The sequence below is a fragment of the Scatophagus argus genome, chromosome 3, assembly GCF_020382885.2.
Source record: "Scatophagus argus isolate fScaArg1 chromosome 3, fScaArg1.pri, whole genome shotgun sequence".
In the NCBI taxonomy this organism is placed as follows: Eukaryota; Metazoa; Chordata; class Actinopteri; family Scatophagidae; genus Scatophagus; species Scatophagus argus.
The window spans coordinates 20,323,305-20,345,534 of record NC_058495.1 but is presented as its reverse complement, the minus strand read 5'-3'; the positions used below and the strand labels follow the sequence as shown (position 1 = coordinate 20,345,534).

The 22,230-nt window shown below is 43.6% G+C and overlaps 1 protein-coding gene across 2 annotated transcripts in view; it reads right to left on the bottom strand.

The window, feature by feature from the left end:
- Positions 1 to 22,230, bottom strand: part of prickle2b (prickle homolog 2b) — a 77,733-nt gene that overhangs the window by 7,280 nt on the left and 48,223 nt on the right. Inside the window, exons 1-3 of one of the 2 annotated variants that reach the window (XM_046384571.1) lie at positions 10,543 to 11,016; positions 4,733 to 4,916; positions 146 to 259 (exon numbers count right to left, since the gene is read on the bottom strand). In XM_046384571.1, the coding sequence (XP_046240527.1) occupies positions 146 to 259; positions 4,733 to 4,864 (246 nt within the window). In that variant the 5' untranslated portion in view covers positions 4,865 to 4,916; positions 10,543 to 11,016. Of the gene's footprint in view, positions 1 to 145; positions 260 to 4,732; positions 4,917 to 10,542; positions 11,017 to 22,230 lie in introns of those variants that run through there. The other variant, XM_046384570.1, reaches the window with a different exon arrangement.

Sequence of the window (22,230 nt, the reverse complement as noted above, 5' to 3'; positions counted from 1 at the left end):
TTTTATTTCCTTGTGTCTGTCTCCCTCCTTCTCACCTTTCATCTCTGTATTGCCCTGAAGGATGTGGGTAATGGAGGAATAGCTAGATGGATGGATGGATGCATGGATGGAGGTGGTGGGGGAGGGGGTCAGTTTGGACTCTCACCTCGTTGTCGTGGGGCGGGAGCTGATGAAGCAGCTGTTTGATGCGGTATTTCTCTCCAGGGCTGTTAACATAGGGCACCTTGTCCTCAGGCAGGGAGCTGTAGTACTGATGAACCTGAGCAAAAGAGAGAGAAAAACAGAGGATGAGGGAGAACAATAAAACAGCTGCAACAGCTAGCTGACAAACCCAAAACACTGTATATGTGGGCTGCAGCCGGTCATTATTTTCTGTATCAATTAAGATGATTTACTGATTTATTGTTTTGTCTATTAAACATCACGAAATGAAGGTCCATCAAGGGCGTTTATGTTCTTAAACTTCGGTTGCTTATTTTTTCTGTACAACAGCCAAAACACCTAAGTTGATACAGTTTCTAACAACTGAGATTAGTGACAAATCCTAATTTGGAGAAGCTGGAACCTGCTAATTGGCACTTATTGTTTGATAAATTACTAAAACGATCACACTTATTAAAACAATTAATCATTTGAGCACTAAAAGGTACAACTGTCCGAAGACAAAATGAACAGGATCTACAACTGAGAGCGACCAACACACACACACACACACACACACACACACACACACACAGTTAAAATCACTTTGATTTATGGCCCACAAGCAGGGACTTAATGGAACCTCACCCGTCCATCTTTGCACACTGACATGGGAATGTCTTACTGACCTGTCACACACACACTCACACAAATACACAGAAAAAGTGATTAAGTGATGTATGTGGCTTTACATGTGCACACAAATGCGTGCGACAGCAGGATTAATGCTAATCTGGCCATTTCAAATTACTTGGACACTCTTTACATCACAGCGGCAGACAATGAGTGTCATCTCCGTGTTATTTATTGCAGTCTTTTTTTTATTACACTGTATCAGGGTGCTGGAGTATAATGGAGGTCAGACAGTCTTGGCGAGGTGTAAACCATGAAATCTTCAGGGTTTAAAGATTTGAGGACAGATGTTAAAGAAAAGAGACAGAAGGAACAAGATACAGAAAACACAAAAACAATACAGCAGATTCACATAATGAAGACTTGTGAACGCAAAGAGAGGCGACAGAATCGATGCCTGCTGACCAGGTCGCGTCAATCTTAATGACCTATCTGTCTACTGAATGGATCCACTGACTATCAGCTTTGTCCTTGGCAATAACACACAGTCTGAAGTCTGACACACAAAAACCGATTGACACATTAACGCAGACACACAATGGTGAAAAGACCAAAATGAAAACTGTATTGCTTATAAATATTTTTTTTAAAAAAGTTTAACTGCCCTGAAGTTGTCACATACTGTATCAAGAGCATTTCCTTTAAGCCCTATACAAGCATATTTGTTACAGCAGGAGTGTAACCCAATTCCGTCTGCTTTGCTTTTGTTGGCTTCCACCGGTGTTGGCGAGGGACGAGGGACCCGTGTCCAGCAGCACGGCTCAGGACGCCGTGGGGGGATCTCAGAATAGTCCATGGAAGACTGGACTGTGGTCAAGCACTGATAAATCTCACAATGCCTAAACGAACATGCTTCCAGATGCACGTGCACACCTGCGCACGCACGCACACACACACTGCTAATGATAAATCACAAAACATGCTTCCAACAACAACAGGGTTACAATCTGGAGGTGAAAGGCACATTACCCCCAGGAAAAGATCTAAAGACAGATACACACACACACACACACACACAAAATGGACACAGTTGCAGCGAGAGCCAGGAGGAGCAGCTTGCGATAATAACTGTAATCGAAAGCAGATGAGGCTAAAGACAGGGCAGAATTTCAAACTGTACTGAAAGGAGTGTTTTTAAAAGCTAAAGCAAATGGTAGGACCGTGCAACTGAGTGACAAGAGTGATCGCTTCACACAGCTGGTTTCTATTGCTGTTAATGGCCAGACAGCCAGAGGAATAGACACGACCAGGCACCACTCCTGACATTCTCTCAACAAGCCACTTTACAGTGGTTAGCGGACAAAGATATTATATTGTTGAGAAAACTCTGGTAGTTACAGCCAAACATGGCGGGAAAGATGGCGTTTTCGTAGTGAAGTGAGCAGATTTAATGGCTGTGTTTTCACTCTCTGGTCACTGCTTCTCACGTCTTTGTTGAGATGCATTGCAGCGAGCGCAGTTGTGAGAACAAATTCAGTGTGGTTGAGTGTTAAAATGTCCGGAATTACTTAATTAAGCATGAAATGCAGCTAAGCTCTACAGAATGTATGAAATGCGGTTGCCATTATAACGAAATGAAGAGTGTAGAGCCAAGCTAGCAGCTCTGTGGGGGTTTTATTTAATAGCCACAGTGCTTTGAGCTACATGCTAACATTAACACACTAACGTGCTCGCAATTATACAATAATAAGGTGCTGGTATTTATAATGTGCACATTTACATTTGTTGGACTACCATAGTAACATTTGCTAATAAGCATAAATTAAACTGGTGCCAGAGGAAAAGTCAGGCACCAAAACTGTATATCACTGTTTATCTCACAATCATTTTTTAATCGCTTCTCAAGCTTTATCACTTATCTCTCATTCACAGCTGCTGGCAGTTGTCAGATTGCATGAACTCAGACAGGAATTGGTGTGTTTGCCCTCAGGTCCACTTTGGAACAGGTCATGCTAGCCTCAGGTCCCTTTCAGACGGACTTTTGTTGTTTGAAAGCTAATTTTTCCACATCAGGGCTCTGGGTCCCTTTCAGAACCTGTTAAGACCTCTAGAGTTTGCATGAATAACCTCGATCTGATCTTCTATTCAACTATCCCACATGTGAGCGGCCTGAAGAAGAATGCTTCATGTTTAACTGTAAATGAAAATCAGATCCTGGGAGATGCTGAGCAGAGTCTCCATGTTAGACTGCAGCTCTGGTGATGTGAGGATTAAAGAAAAAAGAAAAAGAAATGAAAACACCAGTTACAGGCCACTGTTGAGTAACATACTTGGCCTTGACAAGCTGTAACTTGGCAACATTGAGTACTTTATTTGAGAAGGATGGAGAGGAGAGAGCAAGCGGAGACAGTGGGAGAGAGAATATTGGCAGGAACGTCTTTAAACTGCAGCTCCAGAACATCTCTGACACACTCAGTAATGGCTGTCTTTGGTGATAAAGATTAATATCCTTTCATTGGCTCTGTATTTCTGCAATTGTTGACAGAAATACAAACACACACACGAGAGTTGAACGGTCCCAACTAAGAGCCGAGTTACGCAATCTCGAAAATCTCTCGCTACAGAGAAGTGATTTTACACCACTGCTGGACGAACAGCAGACTCATACAAAGCACCAGATCCCTACAGGGGGAAACCTAAACCCACCGTTGAGATCCTGGAGATTAGCTTTGTGTTTTCCATCTCCCTCTATTTACTCAGTCTTTACCTTGTGCAGTGGAAGGCCGGGTGTTGAAAAGGGCCACATCAGGCGCACTTCCGCTTCTCTGCGAGAGGTCACACAACACGTTGTGTTGTGTTTCCACGGCCTGAATGACTTGGACGTCAGGTTGGAAAAACAGAAACTGCTATAATTATGGACATTTTTCATCCAGGCTGCTAGAAATGCTCTTAATTGTATTGTATTGTTTTCATAGTGGTTTAGTATTGTGCTTGTACACAGCTGAGTTTCCATTATGGTCTGACTGTTCCCGAAGTCACATCACCACTAGACGAGAACCTAATTGACTTTGGGGTTAGACGCGTGACCCTGGAAGGAGATGAAAAATAGCTGCGCTCAGTCCTCGGAGGTGAAAACAGGGTGCTGCGCCAATACTGTATTGACCAGTTCGTTGCTCTGAGTTCATCAACCAAATGAAATCACCTTCCATAAAGATTTTTATTGTCCTGTAAAACTGGAAACCCGCCATCATGTGCACAACTTGGGTTCAATTGAATATTGTAAAAGAGGATTTTCTTCAATGTGCACGGAGCCATTTAATGCGTTTGTGTATTACGCAGGCTTGGCTTAGTTGTTGCGAGGGCGGCGAAACCTGCTGTTAACATGTTTGCAGGCAGGATGAACTGGAGATTAATTTGGCTGCTGGAGCTACACGATCCTCATTATTATCCTGCAGAAGCAGCAGTCTGCGTAACTGGTGCGCTATTGTATGATGAGATATAACTGAACGTTTACAAAATTAGTGTCTTTCATAAAACATTCGCCCGAGTGTATGCATTTGAAATCCCAGGACTCACACTGCAGTATGTATCGTGAGCTTTTAGATGAGCGTGACTGTAATGCGATGCCAGGAGTCTCGTTGTCATCTGATCTATTTTTAAGAGTCCTGACGTGCCAGTGCGCTCTGTTCTTAACATCTGCTTTTGGACAACAAACAACACTTTGAAAATAGAGGAAAGACACTTTCTGAGAATAACATAAACCTCTGGGCTGGGATAATCAGACTGAACCATTTTTCAACTGTTGTGGCATTTCACTCTGGACAGTCAACACTTCTGATCGTGAGATTCCTTTACATCACGGTGGATGGGCAATAAAACTGCACAATTTTACTGATCTTTCTTATCGACCTCAGTGGTGCCGTGCTGTCCAGTCAGAATGCAATGTGGCAATGTGTACCTGTTCAGGTTTGAGTCCTGGTGGTACCCAAGCATACTCCTCCAGAGCACAGCCAGAGTCGTCATCTGAGGTAGAGTTCCTCTGGAAGTCATACATCAGCTTGGTGACCGTCTTCTCCATCTCTACAGGCATGGCTGTCACTGCATGCTCCTCACGACGACACTTACAGTGCACACAGATCTTCCTACCACGGACAAACACAAGACAAAGAACATCTCTGTCAAGCCAATGTCATATGTGCACCACACGTGTGTTGAAATATGTAATGGAATAAGAAACTCAGATTAAAAATGACAGCACTACTTCAGCTTCTAAACTATGCTGTCGAAAACTGATTTGTGAAAATAACTCCAATGCATTTTAACTCACCACCATTTGGGTAAAAACAAACACTCAGTTTAATAAATCACCAGGTATTTGGGGGTATAAGGTTTCAGCAGAAACAAGACGTCATACCACGGTTGCTGTTTGGGTCTCTGAAGCCTGCCATTAATCACAGAAAATAAAAATAACCCAAATTGCTTTTTTTCCCCCAAAAGGTAACCTCAGACAACCTGTAAAAAAAACAGTAAAAAGTATCACACAACCTACTTGCTTGAAGGCAAATCAAGCAACCCCCAAACATTCTGCGAAAGTCTTGACTATTGCTCAAACCCACATGGAGCCTGTGCATGTTTGCAGACCCTCTACCCATAAAGGATGTGAACTTCACACAGTTCAAGGGTCAAGACTTCCCACTGCCGCTCTCACAGTAAAATCTGAGTGCCACAAATACAATGTTCAACAATCCCCTGGGGTACGAGGAGCGAGGATATAACCACAAACAGGGTATGGAAATGATCAGAATGCAGCCCATGACAGCGATGGAAAGCAGTACTCTGCAAACACACTAATCTGCACACACTTCCCCGTGTATAAGGTTAGTGAGAAACACTAGCAGATGCTTAGCCACTACAGTGTTCCACTCATTAGTCAAACAGACCCACCCTGCTACAAAATGGAAAGTATCCATGTGTGAATTTCCGCAGAAAAGATGGCTGGGAGTGTTTGACGCCGTCACTCCTTGTGTTAACTGTTCTTTCATCTCCAGTAATGTCCAGAATATGGAAAGCAATCATATTTCGTGGACTCAAACGACTATTATGAAGCGTTGTCTTACAAAATATCGGGTGTTTTGCCATTAACAGCAGTGATGTCTCACACAAAGCAGAGCGGGATTTAGGTTAAAGACTTAAGTGAACAGATTTAAATATGCACTTAGGTCACCTTCAGCATATTTATACTTTGATCCAGTGGGAGAAGACAGTGCATACATACAGATTCCTGTGCCCTTGAGAGCTCAACGTCCCCTCATAAAGATGAAACTCTGGGTGGCCAGAAGGTCGTATCCCACTAACCCTCGCTGCCAAACAAGGGAGACAATCCCATTACCTTCCCAGACGGACGCCTGCCTGTCTGACAGACAGACCTGTGGAGGAGCTTAAGGACACTCAGGATGCTGTTTGACAGACTGACAGCTTGGCTGGCCTAGGATCTGTTTGCGTAAAGTGCTTGGAGTGCAGACAGCACCATGTGGAGAGCTGGCCATGTCTCACCTTGTCTCGGGCTCAAAGGAGCACTTCTCGTCCAAGGGAAGTCTTGGTGTACAAAGCACTCCAGTTTATCTGGCTTAGCAATGATGGATTTTGATGACAGAATAGACAATGGAAATACTTTGAAACTGCTTGTAGCCCTCGAAGTAAAACAACCTACTGACAAGCTACAACTGGTCACAAGACATGTAATCCTTATATAGAAAACATAAAAAATATATAGGTCTAATGTTGGACGAATTCTCAGTTACCACTTCAGATACCTCGCCCTCCGCCAGGAGCGTGGCAGCCATCAGCTCCAGCTTTCAACACCACCCAGAGCAGCTTCTGCTGCTGTTCTGTATTTACAGACTGACTCCATAAATATTAACAAAATACATGAAGTGGTCAGACATCACTGTCCTGAATATTGATGGGTATGATAAACAGAGCGGTGATGCAGCTCAAGGAGACAAAGTCATCAAGAAGCTGTCAAAAAGGCAGACTGGCAGAAGGGCGTTTAGCAAATCCCTGTCCCAGTGGCACGATGCTGTAGCCAGGGGCGACGCAGCTTGCCTCATTACAGCCCAGCACCTTCACCATCATTACTAATTGATACTGAGCCACGCTGACACACACAACAGCGCATGCACCTCCAAGAAGACACATCTGCAGTGAGGATGATGACTGAAAGTGAAGGGCAAAGGCACTGTAGACGCAGACAAAAAGGATAAACCACAAAGGGACACCTCCTCCATTCTTCTGTCAAACTGCCAGGGGGTTAGCAGTTATTTCCAACTTGGAGAGGAGGGGCCCTTGGAGATAAGAGTATACAAACATCCAGAACTGAAGGAAGCATTTCACACTGCATTCCTCCTGAGAGGACATGTCACAATTTTCCTTCCGCACACTGGCAGAGAAACACATGATCATTCGAGAAACATCTCTCTGACCTGTTCTTGCAGTCCAGAACCTTCCTCCAGTGATTCACCTTGCAAACATCTGATCACCCCACACCAGCATCAGCAAAGATGCCTTAGGCCTACAGGGGCCTATTGCTCCCTCTCTCCCTTCTATCCTTGCGATTTACAACACGCTTTATGCACATGTCTGGGATTTCCCCTCCACTGAAACTTAATCCCTGAGCTTCCCCTTGTAATCTACATGATTTTAATTAGGGGAGATTTTGTAATACAAGTCAAGTGCATCACTGACTCCTCATAAATGACTCCGCGGTAAAGAGAAAAGTTGAAATGAATGTTCTTTATTCACATGCGACTGGCCTTTCATCCCTTGCGAAATGTAAATGCTGCTGTATCATTGGTCAGCTGCAATCTGAGGTTTGGCCAAGACCTGGGGGGTATATTGTTAAATAGCAATCCCTGTGGCCACGATGTCAGTGGGCAATGATTCACCATTTCAGGTTAATCATCATCGCCCTGCTCCTTTGACTTGTCACCTAGGTAACAGGTGGTTTTAATACATAACTAGGGTCTGATAGGGCCCTCTGGCAGGTATGTAGACTTGGCTCATGGTCTCAAGTTTGGCCAAACAAGCTGTCTCAAATCTCTGATCAAATTTACCATCTGACCAAATGTGCTTCAAAGCAAAGCAAAAGTTGGCTCATAAGAATGATCTTTGCAAGGCAAAAAAAAGGGATACGGTTGTAACTCTAACTCCGGTGATGGCGACACAGTTCGGAGACTTTACTCAATGCAAGCTTTTTAAAACCATCTGACTCAAATGTATCCAAGAGCCAGCTGAGGAAGTATAGTCTTTCAGAGTTTGAAGTCTCATTCCACTCTCATTCCTTAGCAGCTCCCAAAACCGCAGCAGCTTTTCCATGGCATCACTCTAGATGTTCAGATTAAAATCCTATCTTTAAATGGAAGCTCGGCACAAAGGCAGAGTTGGGATGGCAAGAAAGGAGAGCACAGAGGAGGGAACAGCTGGGTGCAGACTGAAGCCAAGTCTTGTCTTCTTTTTTTTTTCCTGCCCCTGCTTTTGTTTTCTCTGGAAGAAGTGGGGGAAGAGGAGGACACACTCTTTTCTCTGTGACAGCCCTTTGTTTGTGGAATACAATATTTCCGTTCAGTGTTTAGAAGCGACTGCTGTAATTTTCAGGGGCTTCGAGAAATAGCTCTGCTTTCGCAAAATAGCAATATACAAGCAAACAAAGCCCTTGCGCCTACGCTGTGTTGCACGTTGACTTCAGAGCCATTAAGAGTTAATCACAGTTAAACATGACTGGAGGTGTTCCCGACAAGAATCAGGCTCGACAAAGACGTTTTCCATTAGTGGCCAATTAGTAAGAACCAGATGTGCTGTGTTCCTGAGGACAGAGATTAGGCATGCATCCACCTGTCATAACAAATTATAGAGAGACAAAGTCCGGCCCTTTCTTACACTAGACTCTGGTCCACTAGCCTCACCCTGATGATGACTTTCTTCAGCTGGAATGGACAATAACATAAATGCTTCATTAGCATTCAACAATGACACATCTCATGACATCGACTGCACAGTTATGTTGTGAAAAATATTTGTTTAATGTTTTGTGTGGCTCTGGTGGAAGCTTTCCAAATTCTGAACAAATAAACCTGAAAAAAACTCTAAATTGAGACTGGGCTTGAAACGTACATTTTTTTTATCAACATGTCTGAGTTATGGGAGAATCTCTCTTGTGAGTCACTCTCCTTTATCAAAGTACGATACAAAATGGCAAACTACCTCATTTAATAGTGCATCTAAGGACTTATGGGAGAACCAGATATTAAATGCAAATTGCTCTCCTATCTTGGTTGAAATTATTTGTGTGGAGCAGTACTGTAAATGTACAGTAAAGTAAGTCAGAAATTCACGAGCATCATAACTTCCCCTCTTCTGTCTCTTAGAACTGAATGGAACAGGATTTGTGTGGGAAATGGGAAACCATGAGGGATCAACGTATGTAACATCAGACTGAGACACTTTTCAGCTGTATTCACACTATACTAAGGGCTGGATCGCGTTACTTATTCATTCAGTGCTGACTTGTTCCATTAAGTGACACTACTTTGGATGGGGATAGAGGGAGTCATGGAAGGGACATGCTTCCAACAAAACCTCAGTAGAGTTTTAGGATTATTCTCAGGCACTGGGAACACTGCCAGATCATTAGCAAATCTGTTACCCAACAACATATATTTAAAAGGGTTTTGCCTGCATCTTAGGGGACAAATCCATCAGTGCTTTGAGGAATTTTCATTGGCATATTGAATTGTTTTCTGTCAAAGTGTTAGCGAGGAAAAGGAGCAACTGAATTTTTCCAGAGCCACTTGTGGATGTCAGGAATAATCTTAATCTGGCATCCAGGCCCCTGTCAGTTCACTTAATGTTTTGGACTGCTCTCAGACCTGAGGAGCCCAATGATACCGCAGCCAGCTGCTGCAGCCACATTATTCATGACTCTTCCCCCCATCAGTCCATTCATGTGCTAATCCGGTAACCCTTTACACTGGTAAAAAGTAGCCATCTAAATGGGTCAATTAGCCTGTATTGAGTCTTGAAATGTTCTCCTAAAAACAACTGCCATGGACCTGTGATTATGCCACTTGTTTGCAGTTTGCAGAAAATTTCAACAAACTAGGCAAGACTCTAACAGTGACAGCAAAATAACACTGACCGGAGATAAAACATGAAGCAAACTGGAGGAAGGATAAAAATATTACAGAGGGACATTTGCTTTTTCACCTAAGCAACATACAATTCATATGAGGAAGACTTTCTGGCTGGAAAGCGCACAGTAGCTTGACCGGTTCGCCATAGGCGGTCCGGTGGGGGGATACAAACCGGTGAGAACACGTCTATTATATAGTAGGACAGCAGTAGAGTGCGGGTATAGCAACTGTGCGTTACAGTGCTGTTTATATCCACGATACATCCCGTTTTAAATCACGAATGGATAAAGTTGTTCCTTTAGCCTATTTGGAGAATCTCGAAGAAGGTGAAAACTTACCAAAAAAAACGCCCAATGACTTTAAATTGGGCAGTGGGTCTAAATATTTGGGCCATTTTACGCACACATTTCAGCGAGAGCGACGGCGTTAAAGTCAGAAACGAACTCGCTTTCACAAATAGAGACACGGGCTACATTTGTGACTCAAATATCAAACCCCATTACGCATTTAAACTCCCAACGATGAGGCAACGTAACAGCTCCAAATAAGAAATAAACACGATCAATAATCAGCTGCTTACCTTCTCACAGATTGCGGCGGTGGGAAGCCATAGAGCTGACCTCAGCGCTGGTTGTGGTGGTGCGGGTTTTAAAATTCGTCTTCCTCATTGCAGAATTTGTCACACAACCTTAACGCCACAGCTTTGCCACGAAAACAGCCCACTTTCACCCGCTACGTGGTGTCCGCACCCCTCCGCTACATTTACCCCCTCCGCTTAAAAGGCTTTTGTCAACCCCCTGCTCTCCGCAAACACATTCAGGAGTTCAGCAATCGAGGTGACGAGGAGCCAACTTTAAAGTGCTCAAAATCAGATCCGAACAAAAGCGCAGGCTCCGCTGAAATAATATGAAATCCAAAAGGAATGATAATAATAATAAAAAATCTCCTCTGAAAGCAGAGTCACTGCTGTAGAGTCAGAGTGGAGATCCGTGAGGACTTTCGCTGCGTTAAAGCACGGAGCGCCGCAGCTGCTCCGCTCGCTGCTGACCGACCCACTGAATAACAGCGCTTTAATCCTCACCCGGTGTCAAGTCCGTGGAAATAACATGGCCACTTCCGCTTTCGTCTTTCAAAATAAAACCACCACTGCCAAAATGTTAGTAAACATATTATTTTAATCCACACTTTAATTACATATATATATAAATAATGAAGAAAATGTAAAGGATAAGATAGGGTAACGCTTTATTAGTCCTGCAGTGGGACAGACCAATGTGCGTTAGTTGCAATAAAAGGTCTGCTGCTGAGAAAGCTCATGAGACGAAACTAAGAGAACTATAAAAAGTTTGATCAAAAGACTTCACTATTGTCTGACATCATGGGCATCAGTTACATTAAGATGCAATTTTCTGATCTTAAAAATAGCAATAGTATTAATTTCATACGCAGTGAAGATCAATACTCAGTCAAATCTCCTTATAATTCAAAGCTTTTCTGTCAAGGCGCAGTCGTTAACTTCCTGTCTCATGAGCCTCTGTCCGGTTTACTTGACACGCACACACACACACACACACACACACGCTTTTCTCCTCTCCTCTTCCTGAATGCTAATATCCCGGCGTGATGTCAGCAAGTTAGCGTCCAGACATCGGCGTAATTAGCAGCGTGAATGACTGGTGTTGTGGCAAGGATTTGCATGTGAAGGAAACCACTTCTCTGAATCATATGGCCAGCGACAAGAAGAGGGAGAGAGGGTCGGGACTCGGGAGAAAGAGAGGGGGAGAGAGGAGCTGCAGGGCGCTGACCTGCATGGGGAAATGGGGAGGCGAGCCCATGTAAACAAAACAATGCTGTTTAACATAAGAAGCAGACATTATAACTGTAGGACAAAAGGCTTACAGACCAATGAAAGTCCATTGAATCAAAAACAAATGTAAATCCAATTTAGCTGGCTCTTAAGTCTGTTGGTATTTAGGTTGACTTGACATCAACAGAGAGCAGAGAAAGCCATAATTTATACTAATTAATGTTATTACAAGTAAAAAATGCTCCAGCTTCTAGTCATGTGTCACTTCTATTTTGAAAAATGCTCTATAAATATAGTTTGCGTCCCACATTGATATCATTATCAAAATACAGCTGAACAAAATACAGTCAACCACGAGAAAATTAAAGCAGAGGACAGATTTATATGATGAACACATCATCTTCAGCAACGGCAAACAGCACATTTGTACATCAACAGATTGCCGCCATCATCTCAGCTATTTTGGTTCCTTCTTAATCTCTCAAACATTCACATGGCAATACACTCCGTAATGCTATCTCTCTTGTTCCTACAATGACTGGTAGGAGTGTTAAACAACATCCCACCGAGCCTCCTCTTTTGCTTATTTGTGTAACGCAAAATGTGTCAAGAAAAAGGAAAAATGCCCAAAAGTTTCCTGGCAATCAAAGCTTAACAGATTTGTGGAAGATTTCAAGAGGCAACTTGGAGGATGGATAGCATGAAAGTGGGTTAGAGAGTAATTAAATCAAGATTGGTATATGTCCCCCCTCCAAAAAAAGTGCCCTGTTGCTGCCTGCTGGCCAAACACAAGAAAAAAATTAAAACTGGAAAAAGAGGTTTGCTCTTGAAAAAAAAAACGTGAAAGAATTTTGCCGTTGAAAACAGCCGGCAGCCCTAAATGACCTCCTCGGTTTTTGAGGACAGTGCTGCTGCAGTCTTTATTCCTTTCAGGAACTGTTCCTCTGGCTTCCCTGGAGTCAGACTAAAGCTCTAAAGCTTTTCTGTTCAGTGAAAGCCGTCTTTCTGCCCTGGATCCTCTGGTCACACGTGGCGGGGCGACTCTCACTACGTCTCGGTCTCGTACATTAGTGCATATAATTGCGGCCCCTGTACAAACACAAGAATATCAATTACAGCTCGGGCTGTATGTACGGTCTATCCACAGGATTTTACAAGGAGCCCTAAGTGACAGTGTCCTCTGCTTGGAGCAACCACAGAATGGGTCATCTGGTTTGGGGCCAGCCATTTCCCCCAATGAGTAATTCTCTTTTCCTCAATAAACTGTTCCCCGACCTGCAGTGAGCTGTTCTAAATGCCAAGAGAGGACTGAATAAAAGCATAGAGGCCAGCCTGGGGTACATACCACAGATAGCATTGCCTTCGTGGACTTTTGGCATGCACAGAGATGGTAATTTTAGACAGTGAGCCAAACAGGTTTACTCCCTTCCTAAGCATGCATAAGCATATTGAGGCTTTTGTCCCTATCAAAACACAGAATGAGTGATATTGTAAATACATGTTCCTCCGGGGCTGGCAGGAGCCCTATCATGTAAGAGAATTGTACAGGCTCAAAGGATCTTATCCTACAAGAACATTATTCATGTCTTACCATGGAAGGAACTGATTTATATACTGTTTAATACGGTCAGAAAAACACTCCTGATAAATCAATGGCTTTATCTCCACTTGAAGTGTAGCCAACATCCCTACGTGGCCTCCTCATCTTCATTTTTCATCTGCTTTTTTAGGAACACCAGTCTCCTCTCCTTTCATGTGGCAAATGCTGATGGCTATCACTCTAGAGTCAACACACGAGGCAGCTGGGACTCACCCCAACAGCTGATAGCTCAGACATGTTGGGAGAGAGAGAGAGAGAGAGAGAGAGAGAGAACCAGCTTCCTATCCTATATAGCTTTTCTTCCAAGTGCTGCTGTAGATTGTTTAAGGTAATGATTTTCTATCTCCTCTAAGTATTTAAACTGCCCAGAACCTGATTCCCAACTGGATACTTGACTGTGTTGCAGCTCCTTAAACCAACTGGTCTGGAACTGAGGCAGCCGTGATTTAGACCAAGGCTTAATGTTATAACAGCATATTGTTCCTCAACAACAGGATGTGTCTTCAGCAATAAGAAGGATAGTGTGCAGCAAGGGGATCTGGGAGGTTTAACTGGAGGAAAAAAAGTTCTGGAATCTCAAGGTAATCAAAGAAAAGTTCACCAAAGAAGTATAAGGAGTCCATATGAGTCAAAATTGTGTCTCCAAGAACCAGAAACCAGATTAACAAGTTGAATGATAACAATGATGACTGGGATAATGAAGGAGCGACTATGTTTTAAACAAAAGCACTTGTCAGAATGTCTAAAGCTGGATTTAATGCCAGGGGTTAACAGAAGTCCTGCTGTGGATACCTGTGGTGTAAATTCCAATATACAGCTCAGTGTTGGTTTTTCTCTGCTTACAGCAACACTAGACAGATGTGTCATTACATGAGCAGGCCACATCATACTTTACTTCATGTTGAATTCCCCAGAATACCTATGTTTACATTGAAGGAGGGTGATGCATCCTGTAACTGGGGCACAGACTGACAAATCAAGGGGCACTAAACCCAGTGAATGGTGCACTGGAGATGATGTGGAAGCTGAAGTCAACCGCTGCAGATAATCCTGGTAGGTTTGTTTGCTTACCTTCTGCTGAATGACTGCTCTTCTGCTACATTAAGGGTGTAATGATTCATGTGAGCACTTGCATTCACTTATAAAGAAGAGGAAACGGCTGCCAGTTGCTGGAAAGGTTGACTAGTTTTCCCAACCCAGTTCACTAAATTGGTGAAGAAGTCTTACAATCAGTGAGAGCGGTGTCATTCTGAGAACACACTGACCCCCTCTCGACCATAGCGGTACTTTGGCCCAAATACTCTGCCCAGAAAGCAGATTTAGTGTGACACAGGACTGGAGGCTTACTATGGACCCTCCATTCAAAAGCCCCTCTGTACCCATGTTCCCAGCAGATAAGTGGCCATTATTCATTCCGTGTTGAACATTAACTGGATTAATTCTGCACGGGTTGAGGGGTGAAATTGTATTTGTCCAAAGGGAGGGAAATGGCTAGGAAATGAGGAGAGTAGCCAGCTTGGCTGAAATTCTAATTAGCTTGGGGGTTCGTTAGCACACAAACTCAACTCTTGCTGCAGAGACCTTGCTGATACAGAGGCCTGGGTAAGCCATTAAGTCACAGAGGGGAAACAGAGGGAGACAGGGAAAAAGAAAAAGAGACAGAGAGGGAAGTAGAAAGAAAGGGCACGGACACTTAGTTTCGCGCTTAAAGGCCCAGGGCAAGGAGATGACCTTGTGGGGTGACTCCTCAAGGGGAATGGGGCTATTTTTGCCCCTCCCAGCCCACTTACACAATGGCTCTTCAGCACAGAGGAAAAAACACACTCCGAGCTCTCCACCTTCATCTATCCATTAGACCATCCATCTCCACCACAAACTGCACTCTCCAGGGCAACACAGCTCAGTTTCCAGCATGCTGTGCCCAACAACAGCGGTCTGTCAGTGAACTTTTCTCACTGTATAGGACATGTGGATTCCGATTCAAAACATAACTAGGTCATGCTCTGATTTGAAAAAAGGGACGAGGGAGGAACAGTCATAGGAAGTAAAGAAATACTGTAGCAGACGCGGTGGGATCTGCGGAATGGCAAAACAAGAGAGAATGAAAAATTAGTTTTGACATTATTATTGTTCCTGTGTCCATACCTTAGAAATATAGAGACATTAGGAGAGGAGACGTAGATTTCTGAGTGCTCAACCTTCCCATCTGTGCTGAAAAGGAATCTCCTTTAAGAAAATGTGGTGAAGTAATGCACAAGCATCTCATTTCTCTCCTGGCAACACGTAAAGCTCTGATGCAAAATGATCGTGCGGCTCCATGAATGAACCGCCCACCTCTGAACCTCCCACGTTCAGCACCCTGCAGCCATTTCTCTGACTCAACTCTCTCATTCAGCCTCCACTGATGTTCCTCTTCCTCACCTTGTCATCATGACCCAGATCAGTGGTGTGGGAGTTGAAATTGATTTGCTGACTCTCTTCATCTCTCTCTGTAGGTTTTTTATTTCATTCATTACATCGCTCCATCAACTAAACCTTTTCTGACTTTTATTTCGGGTGTTCTCGCTGTAACAAATCACCTTGCAGCCCTCGCCTGTGGTCGCAATCACATGCCGACTGACCAGATGTTCCTTCATTAATAATGAATATTAGCATCCTCATTAGCTGGACCACAATTGGTGGCAGACACAGTCTTGACATATGATCTCAATGCTTATTTTAAGAAGGCTGCATGAAGCCAATCGAACAAAAGGCCTTTATATGGAGTTTGAGGGTGTGTGTGTAGTGTTCTTTATAAGGTCAAACCAATGTATAGTTGGGGTGAGACAGCACAACAAAAGAAACACATGTTGTGTGTGTATTTGGCTGGTAAGCCACTGGAGCAGGACTGATACACAGTAGGGTTTTGGTACTTCCATGAATTTCACATTTCAGAATAACATGTCATAAAAATACAGGAAAAGGAAACAGGTTCTGTTAGGTATGAGCCGAGAACACAGGACTGAAGAGCAAAGCAGAAGGTGATGAATGAGGAGACTGCACACAGTCTTTGCCCTAGCAGTCCAAGCATAGTATGTATTCATAAAAAAAAATACTCCATACCAGTCAGGGAGGTGTTTTAAACCCCACTTTCTCCAAAGCTCACCTGTAACGGTTTAAGCTCGAACATTTAGTCAAATAAACCCCAACATTCAGCTATGCCATGTTTAAATATTTGGCTTTGTGGGTACAGCAGTGACAGACGGGAGCAGTCCATCAAGCAGAATTTGACCTGAGGGTGTCTGAGCCACTCTGGAACAAACTAGAAAAATGTACATGAACTGGGCACTGTGCTTGTGTAAAGCTACGCCATGAATTTGGTTTGCAATTTGTTATCAACACAATCCAAATTGATGGGAAAAAGAAATATTCTTTCAACGCCCTAACTGGATGTCTGAGTTTTCCGATCATGAGACCAGCTTGTATTTATGCGTGTGGCTTTGGATAAAATAATTATTCCACCTTGGCAGTCTGTATAAAAGGTACAAGCACGGATTGGGGGGCATTGTTGTTTCACTGTAACCTGTAACAGAGCCTAAGTGATGTGAGATGGCAGGACAAAACACACACTGTCACTTGCTACTCTATTGCTTCAGTCTTTGTTGTGGTGGTATTATGTTCTCTGTTTTAAAAAAAAGCTATGTGGACAGCCTCCCCTTCTTCTCATCCAAATTGCCCCTTCTCACCACACTAATCCAGAGTATTTCAATAGACATGCATCTTATTGTGTTGTTTAAATACGGTAGTATACTGGAAAAAAGAAATAAGAAGATAAAACAAAACTAACAAACAAACAAAGGAACTGGGACAGTTAAGCTAACAGACTAGTAAAACACAGACAGTAAAACGGAGAGCATATTCTGAAGGTCTACAGAGTTTCTTCAAATGTCACTTTTGAGCCAGGGGCAATGTCTCATCTTGAAGTGATTCCCTCTTTACACAATTTGATGTTCTCCGTCTTGTTACCCCGCTTATGCTCATGAATTCGCACACAGCAATCTACGCCAGTAAGGCCACCACAGCCTTCTCCTTACAGGATCTCAAAGGCCTGTGGAGGTTATGGATTGGAGGAGAACTTGCTATCTCTAGGACGTGATAAACTTGCGACGTGTTTAATCGTGGGCCGATAGAGCCGGTGAACCTGCGGCTTTATTGACAGACTGATTGCTGCTGAGAGCTGAGACTGTAGGCAGAGAGGACCGACAAGGCTATGGAGAAGGCACAGCAGGAATGAGTCACCACTGAGTTATCCACACAGACAAATCCCATTAAACAACTTTTATCGAACCGAGGTCAAACTTTCAGAGCGAACACGTCTCTGAGCAAAGGCAGACCTTCAATCCATCACTTCTCATGCATTTAAATGTGCTACTGGCTTGTTTTGAATACCAGCTCTGAAAAAAACTTCTTCGCATTAAAGTGAAGCATCTGTAGCTTTTTTCTTCACCCACTTCATTCCCCACTTACTGCTGCTCCCTCGTTCCCCAATTTAACTCATGGCCCATTAGGATGCGGTGAGAGAGAGCAGCGCCCTGAGAGAAGCTAAATCACCCCGGCCCGCTGCTGTTTACACCAGACCCGGCTCGCTGTTTGAGCCGCTGTTTATTTGAACTGTGCACCTCCATGTGAGGTATGTGTGAAAGGAAAACTGTAAGTGTGTGTGTGAGAGGGTGAGGGAGAGAAAAAGAAAGAGAGAGCATGTGTACTGTGGAGGCAAGGGGGAGGGAAACAGTTTCACACAAAACCCAGTGTGTCTGATTTCTTTCACACCTCTCTTAACACGCTTTTCACAGCGTATTTATTCGCCCCGTGGGCTCCTGGCGCTCCTCGTGTTCTCCAGGCCACAGACGGGCCTCTGTGCTGCGCCACTCAGGCAACAAGGAGGCCGAGAACAGACCTCTTACACCCCCCACGGAGCTCCAGACACAATCATGTCCTTCTGCTGAACCACACTTATGACATCACAGCCTGCTTCTCACATATATGCTCACATAGAGGACACTTCTGCTACGTAGCACACACACGCGTATGTGAGCAAGACCGCCTGAAATTGCATGTTTATTTTGTATGTACGGAAATCCGAGGTCTCTCTTTCTCTCTGTTTCTTTCTGTCTCTCTCTCTCTCTCTCTCTCTCTCTCACACACACACACCTGGGGAACAGTAGGTTAGTGTGGGCGTAGGTTAAAACAGTCCAAGAGCAAAGGATAAGAAGACCTCAGCATCAATGAAGCCAGTGTTTAAAAGGTGCAGACTGACTGGGAGTGCGACGAGGAGTATGAAAAGCTGCAAAGTATTCAGACACGAGAACAAGTGAAGAGACACACGTATACACCAGAAATTAACACATATTACCCACAAATACACCGACACATACGCGCACAGGGTTATCTAAGTGTAGGCTCAATGTAGTGAAGCACTCTGCATTTAGCTGTTGATGGTATTTTAGACAAGCTGCTGCTCTTTTAGCTTTGAGCATTTATGTGCGGATGGCTCTGCATTAGCAGCACTGGCATCACTAGCCATAATCTAGCCATTCATTCTTATGAACTGCTAACAAAGATGATAAAACATTTCTCCAGATTCATCAGATTCCAGCATGTGTGAGGCACAAACATGCAGAAGACCACGGGAGATGGGAAGAAAAGGAGTCGCCAAAGCCTGGTGTGAGTTAAAAAGGATGACAAATAAATGATCAACAGCATCATTCCTATTAGGAACATTCACACATGACCAAATATCCTGTAAATCACCGACTTGAAGCAATTTCATGGACGAGAAAAAAGACAAAACCTTTGCAGCTTCTCCCTGAAGTGCGGAACAACTAATCATTGTGTATCATTCTTCTCGCTTCTGTTGCTGGGCTCCACATGTCTCCACATAAACACTCATTTAAACCAGACAGAAACATGCAGAGATATAGTGCAAACACATGATACTGCACAGTCACGCACTGGGCGTGCGTGAGCCAAAAAGCATGTGTACGACACGTTCCCTCACACACAGAGCCACGCAAATGATCATATCATAGCTCTAAAATTTGTGCAAATCCATCAACTGTGGCACAACAGAGAATGACATACTAATCTGTGAAAATGCAGTGTCTATGTCCTCCACGTCTGATCACATCACAGCACCGCAGCTCAAGTATGTTTGGTGCCTGTTCTGCCTCCTCTCTGTTATCTGGGCCAGCGTACCAACCAGTAGAATAAACTTCGGACAGGAAAGGCTGCTCTATGTCTGTGTGTGTGTGTGTGTGTGTGTGTGTGTATCTGCATGCCAAGACTGTGCCAGCCACAAGACTGATGCTGGCGTCAGAATGAATCACAGTCAGTCTGCTGTTCCTTCCCTGCAGCATACCACGAGGTTAGCATGGAGAGGGAAAGACAGAGAGGGAGAGAGAGGAAGATCATAAAAACAGATCATAAAAGCAACATCAATGGGTGATAGACCGAGTGAGAGAGGGAAACATAAAAGGGCGTGTGAAAAGCAGGAGGGCTTGTGAGACAATGCTTGAGAGGGAAACACAATGAGGAAGAAAAAAAAAGACAAAGAGGGAGAACACATGGTTTCACCAAGCCCATCCATCTGCAGCCAAGCTACATGCCAATATGCTCTTGACGTTCTCTATATGCGACCTATGGATTCATTTAATGGTTGTATGTACACCTACCAGTGGCATATAAGGGAGATCCTGTTTAGGCAGATTCCCTATTGGTCTGATCCATCATTCACTCTGACACAAAACTGCTGCCATGGTATCAGCCAATGGATGGGCAGAATTTCTAGACAAAAGCAACTAACATATCCCAATTTCATTGAATAATGTTGAAATTTCAGTGAATTCACTACAGTCAATAGACTCACTTGTAAGGTTGATGTAAATTCGAGTGAATATTTCACAGCGAGTTCAACTTTGGTGAACTTTTGTGCCGTTGACCAATGGCAAAGCATTCTTGTGTGACCTGACCTCGCCTGCTATTGGCCAAATTGACCGAGGACTCCAGGCCTCAAAGCCGACCCTTTAACACAGAGACCGAGAGAAATCCTAGCACATGATCTCTATTGATCATGAGCTATTTTGCATTTAGCTGCTGTAGCTGACCCTACTTGTCAATCTGATCCTCCAAAGGCCACAGATCTTACCAACAGATCAGAGTGCTGCTCTCCCCGTGCACCGTGAACTCCATTGATTACATATAAAAATCAAGAATCAACTGAGTATTCAATCCTTTTGGGACAGCCTTCCATTTTCTCAAACAATATCTGATCAATACACTGAATGAGTCAGCAGGTTCAAACAGGAATTATCCCGAGCATCGCCACATCTTTATTGGAAAATTAATAAATAGATGTGTAGACATAAACAATAGGTTATAAAAATGTCTTCCATGTTGGAAAACGGATATGAGAGAGCTCAATTTCTGATGACACAGCACAGATCTTGGGGTGCAGACAGCACAGTGTGAACAACACATGAACCCCTCACATCTGGGACACATTTAGCATCCATGTGCAACATATTCCATATTTCTGGAAATGAAGCCGCATTCGAGTCTGTAATCTGTTGATGGGAGTTTATTCCCGGTGCTCATGGTTTGGTCTGTATTGACTTCAGCATGGTAAGCAACTGAGGAGAACAACTAAGGGGTGACGAAGGAGGGGAGACAGAGAAGCTGGGCAAAAAAAAAACAAAGGTTAAAGAGTAGGGAAAGACAAAGTGGAGACAGATTACAAATTATACCAAGCCTAAATGAATCCCAAAAAAGAAAAAAGTCAGTGCAGCTCTCCCACTGCCAGGCTCTTCACACTCCCAGGATTCTCAGCTGAAAATGACTGTTTTCTAGAGCAGAGGGGTGAAATTCGTCACCCTCATGATTGGCAGGCTGGGTAAACTTTTAAGATTGATGTGTTGGCCTACAAACGCTGATCATCAACTTGAGGAGCCCTGGTTAACTTGGTACTTGACTGTGTGCTGGCTATCAGTAACTTAACTTGGTACATGACTGACCAGCAGAAGGACACTGAGGGTCCTGAGGGTTCTTAAAGGAAATGTGGGAATGCTTCCAGTTGGATATTTTTCTTGTTATTTTTCATCTATGATAGATAATAAATAAAAAGCATTAAACTGTATCTTTTTTTACTGAGCTCTTTAAACAAAAAAAAGGGCAGTGGGCTAATAAGATGTCAAACTGAGAATTCACTGAGATATTTTGCACTAAAATAATTCATTACTGTACCACCGTAATGAATATTACAGTACATTACCATTTAGTACGTTTAATAAGGAACAAAACAGTATGAATCCAATACTGCCAGGTTCTACCAGTGACTCAAAGCCACATTAAATCATAAGCAGACAAACCAACAAAGACATAAGGGGCATGGCTTTCATAAACCTACTTAACAAGAAGCTTTAAGATGGCCCACCCAAAACCCGTCTAAACCTCAGAGCAAACCTCACTCAGCCTCTGTTTAGAGTCAGCACCCTACTGGTGACCTGCTACCACGTTCACCAGCTTTCTAGACAGAATGCTGAGCAGCGGAGCAGCAATGAGGTGAGGCTACTGGCCAAGCAGCCACTTGTTGGGTCTGTGGGGTTAGACAGCCACATCTGGTCTGCCTGCACCCACTTAGAGCTCCATCATGGTCTACTGTTCAGCCAAACCTCAGAGGTCAGGGATGCAACCAGGGAACGGGTGTGTGTATTTAAGTCTATACCCCTAACCTCATATATCCCACAGAAAAAGAAATGGATGTAAATTTGAAGCAGTTGTGCTCTGCCCTAAACAAACACGCTAAATGCCAGACATAAGATTGCCAC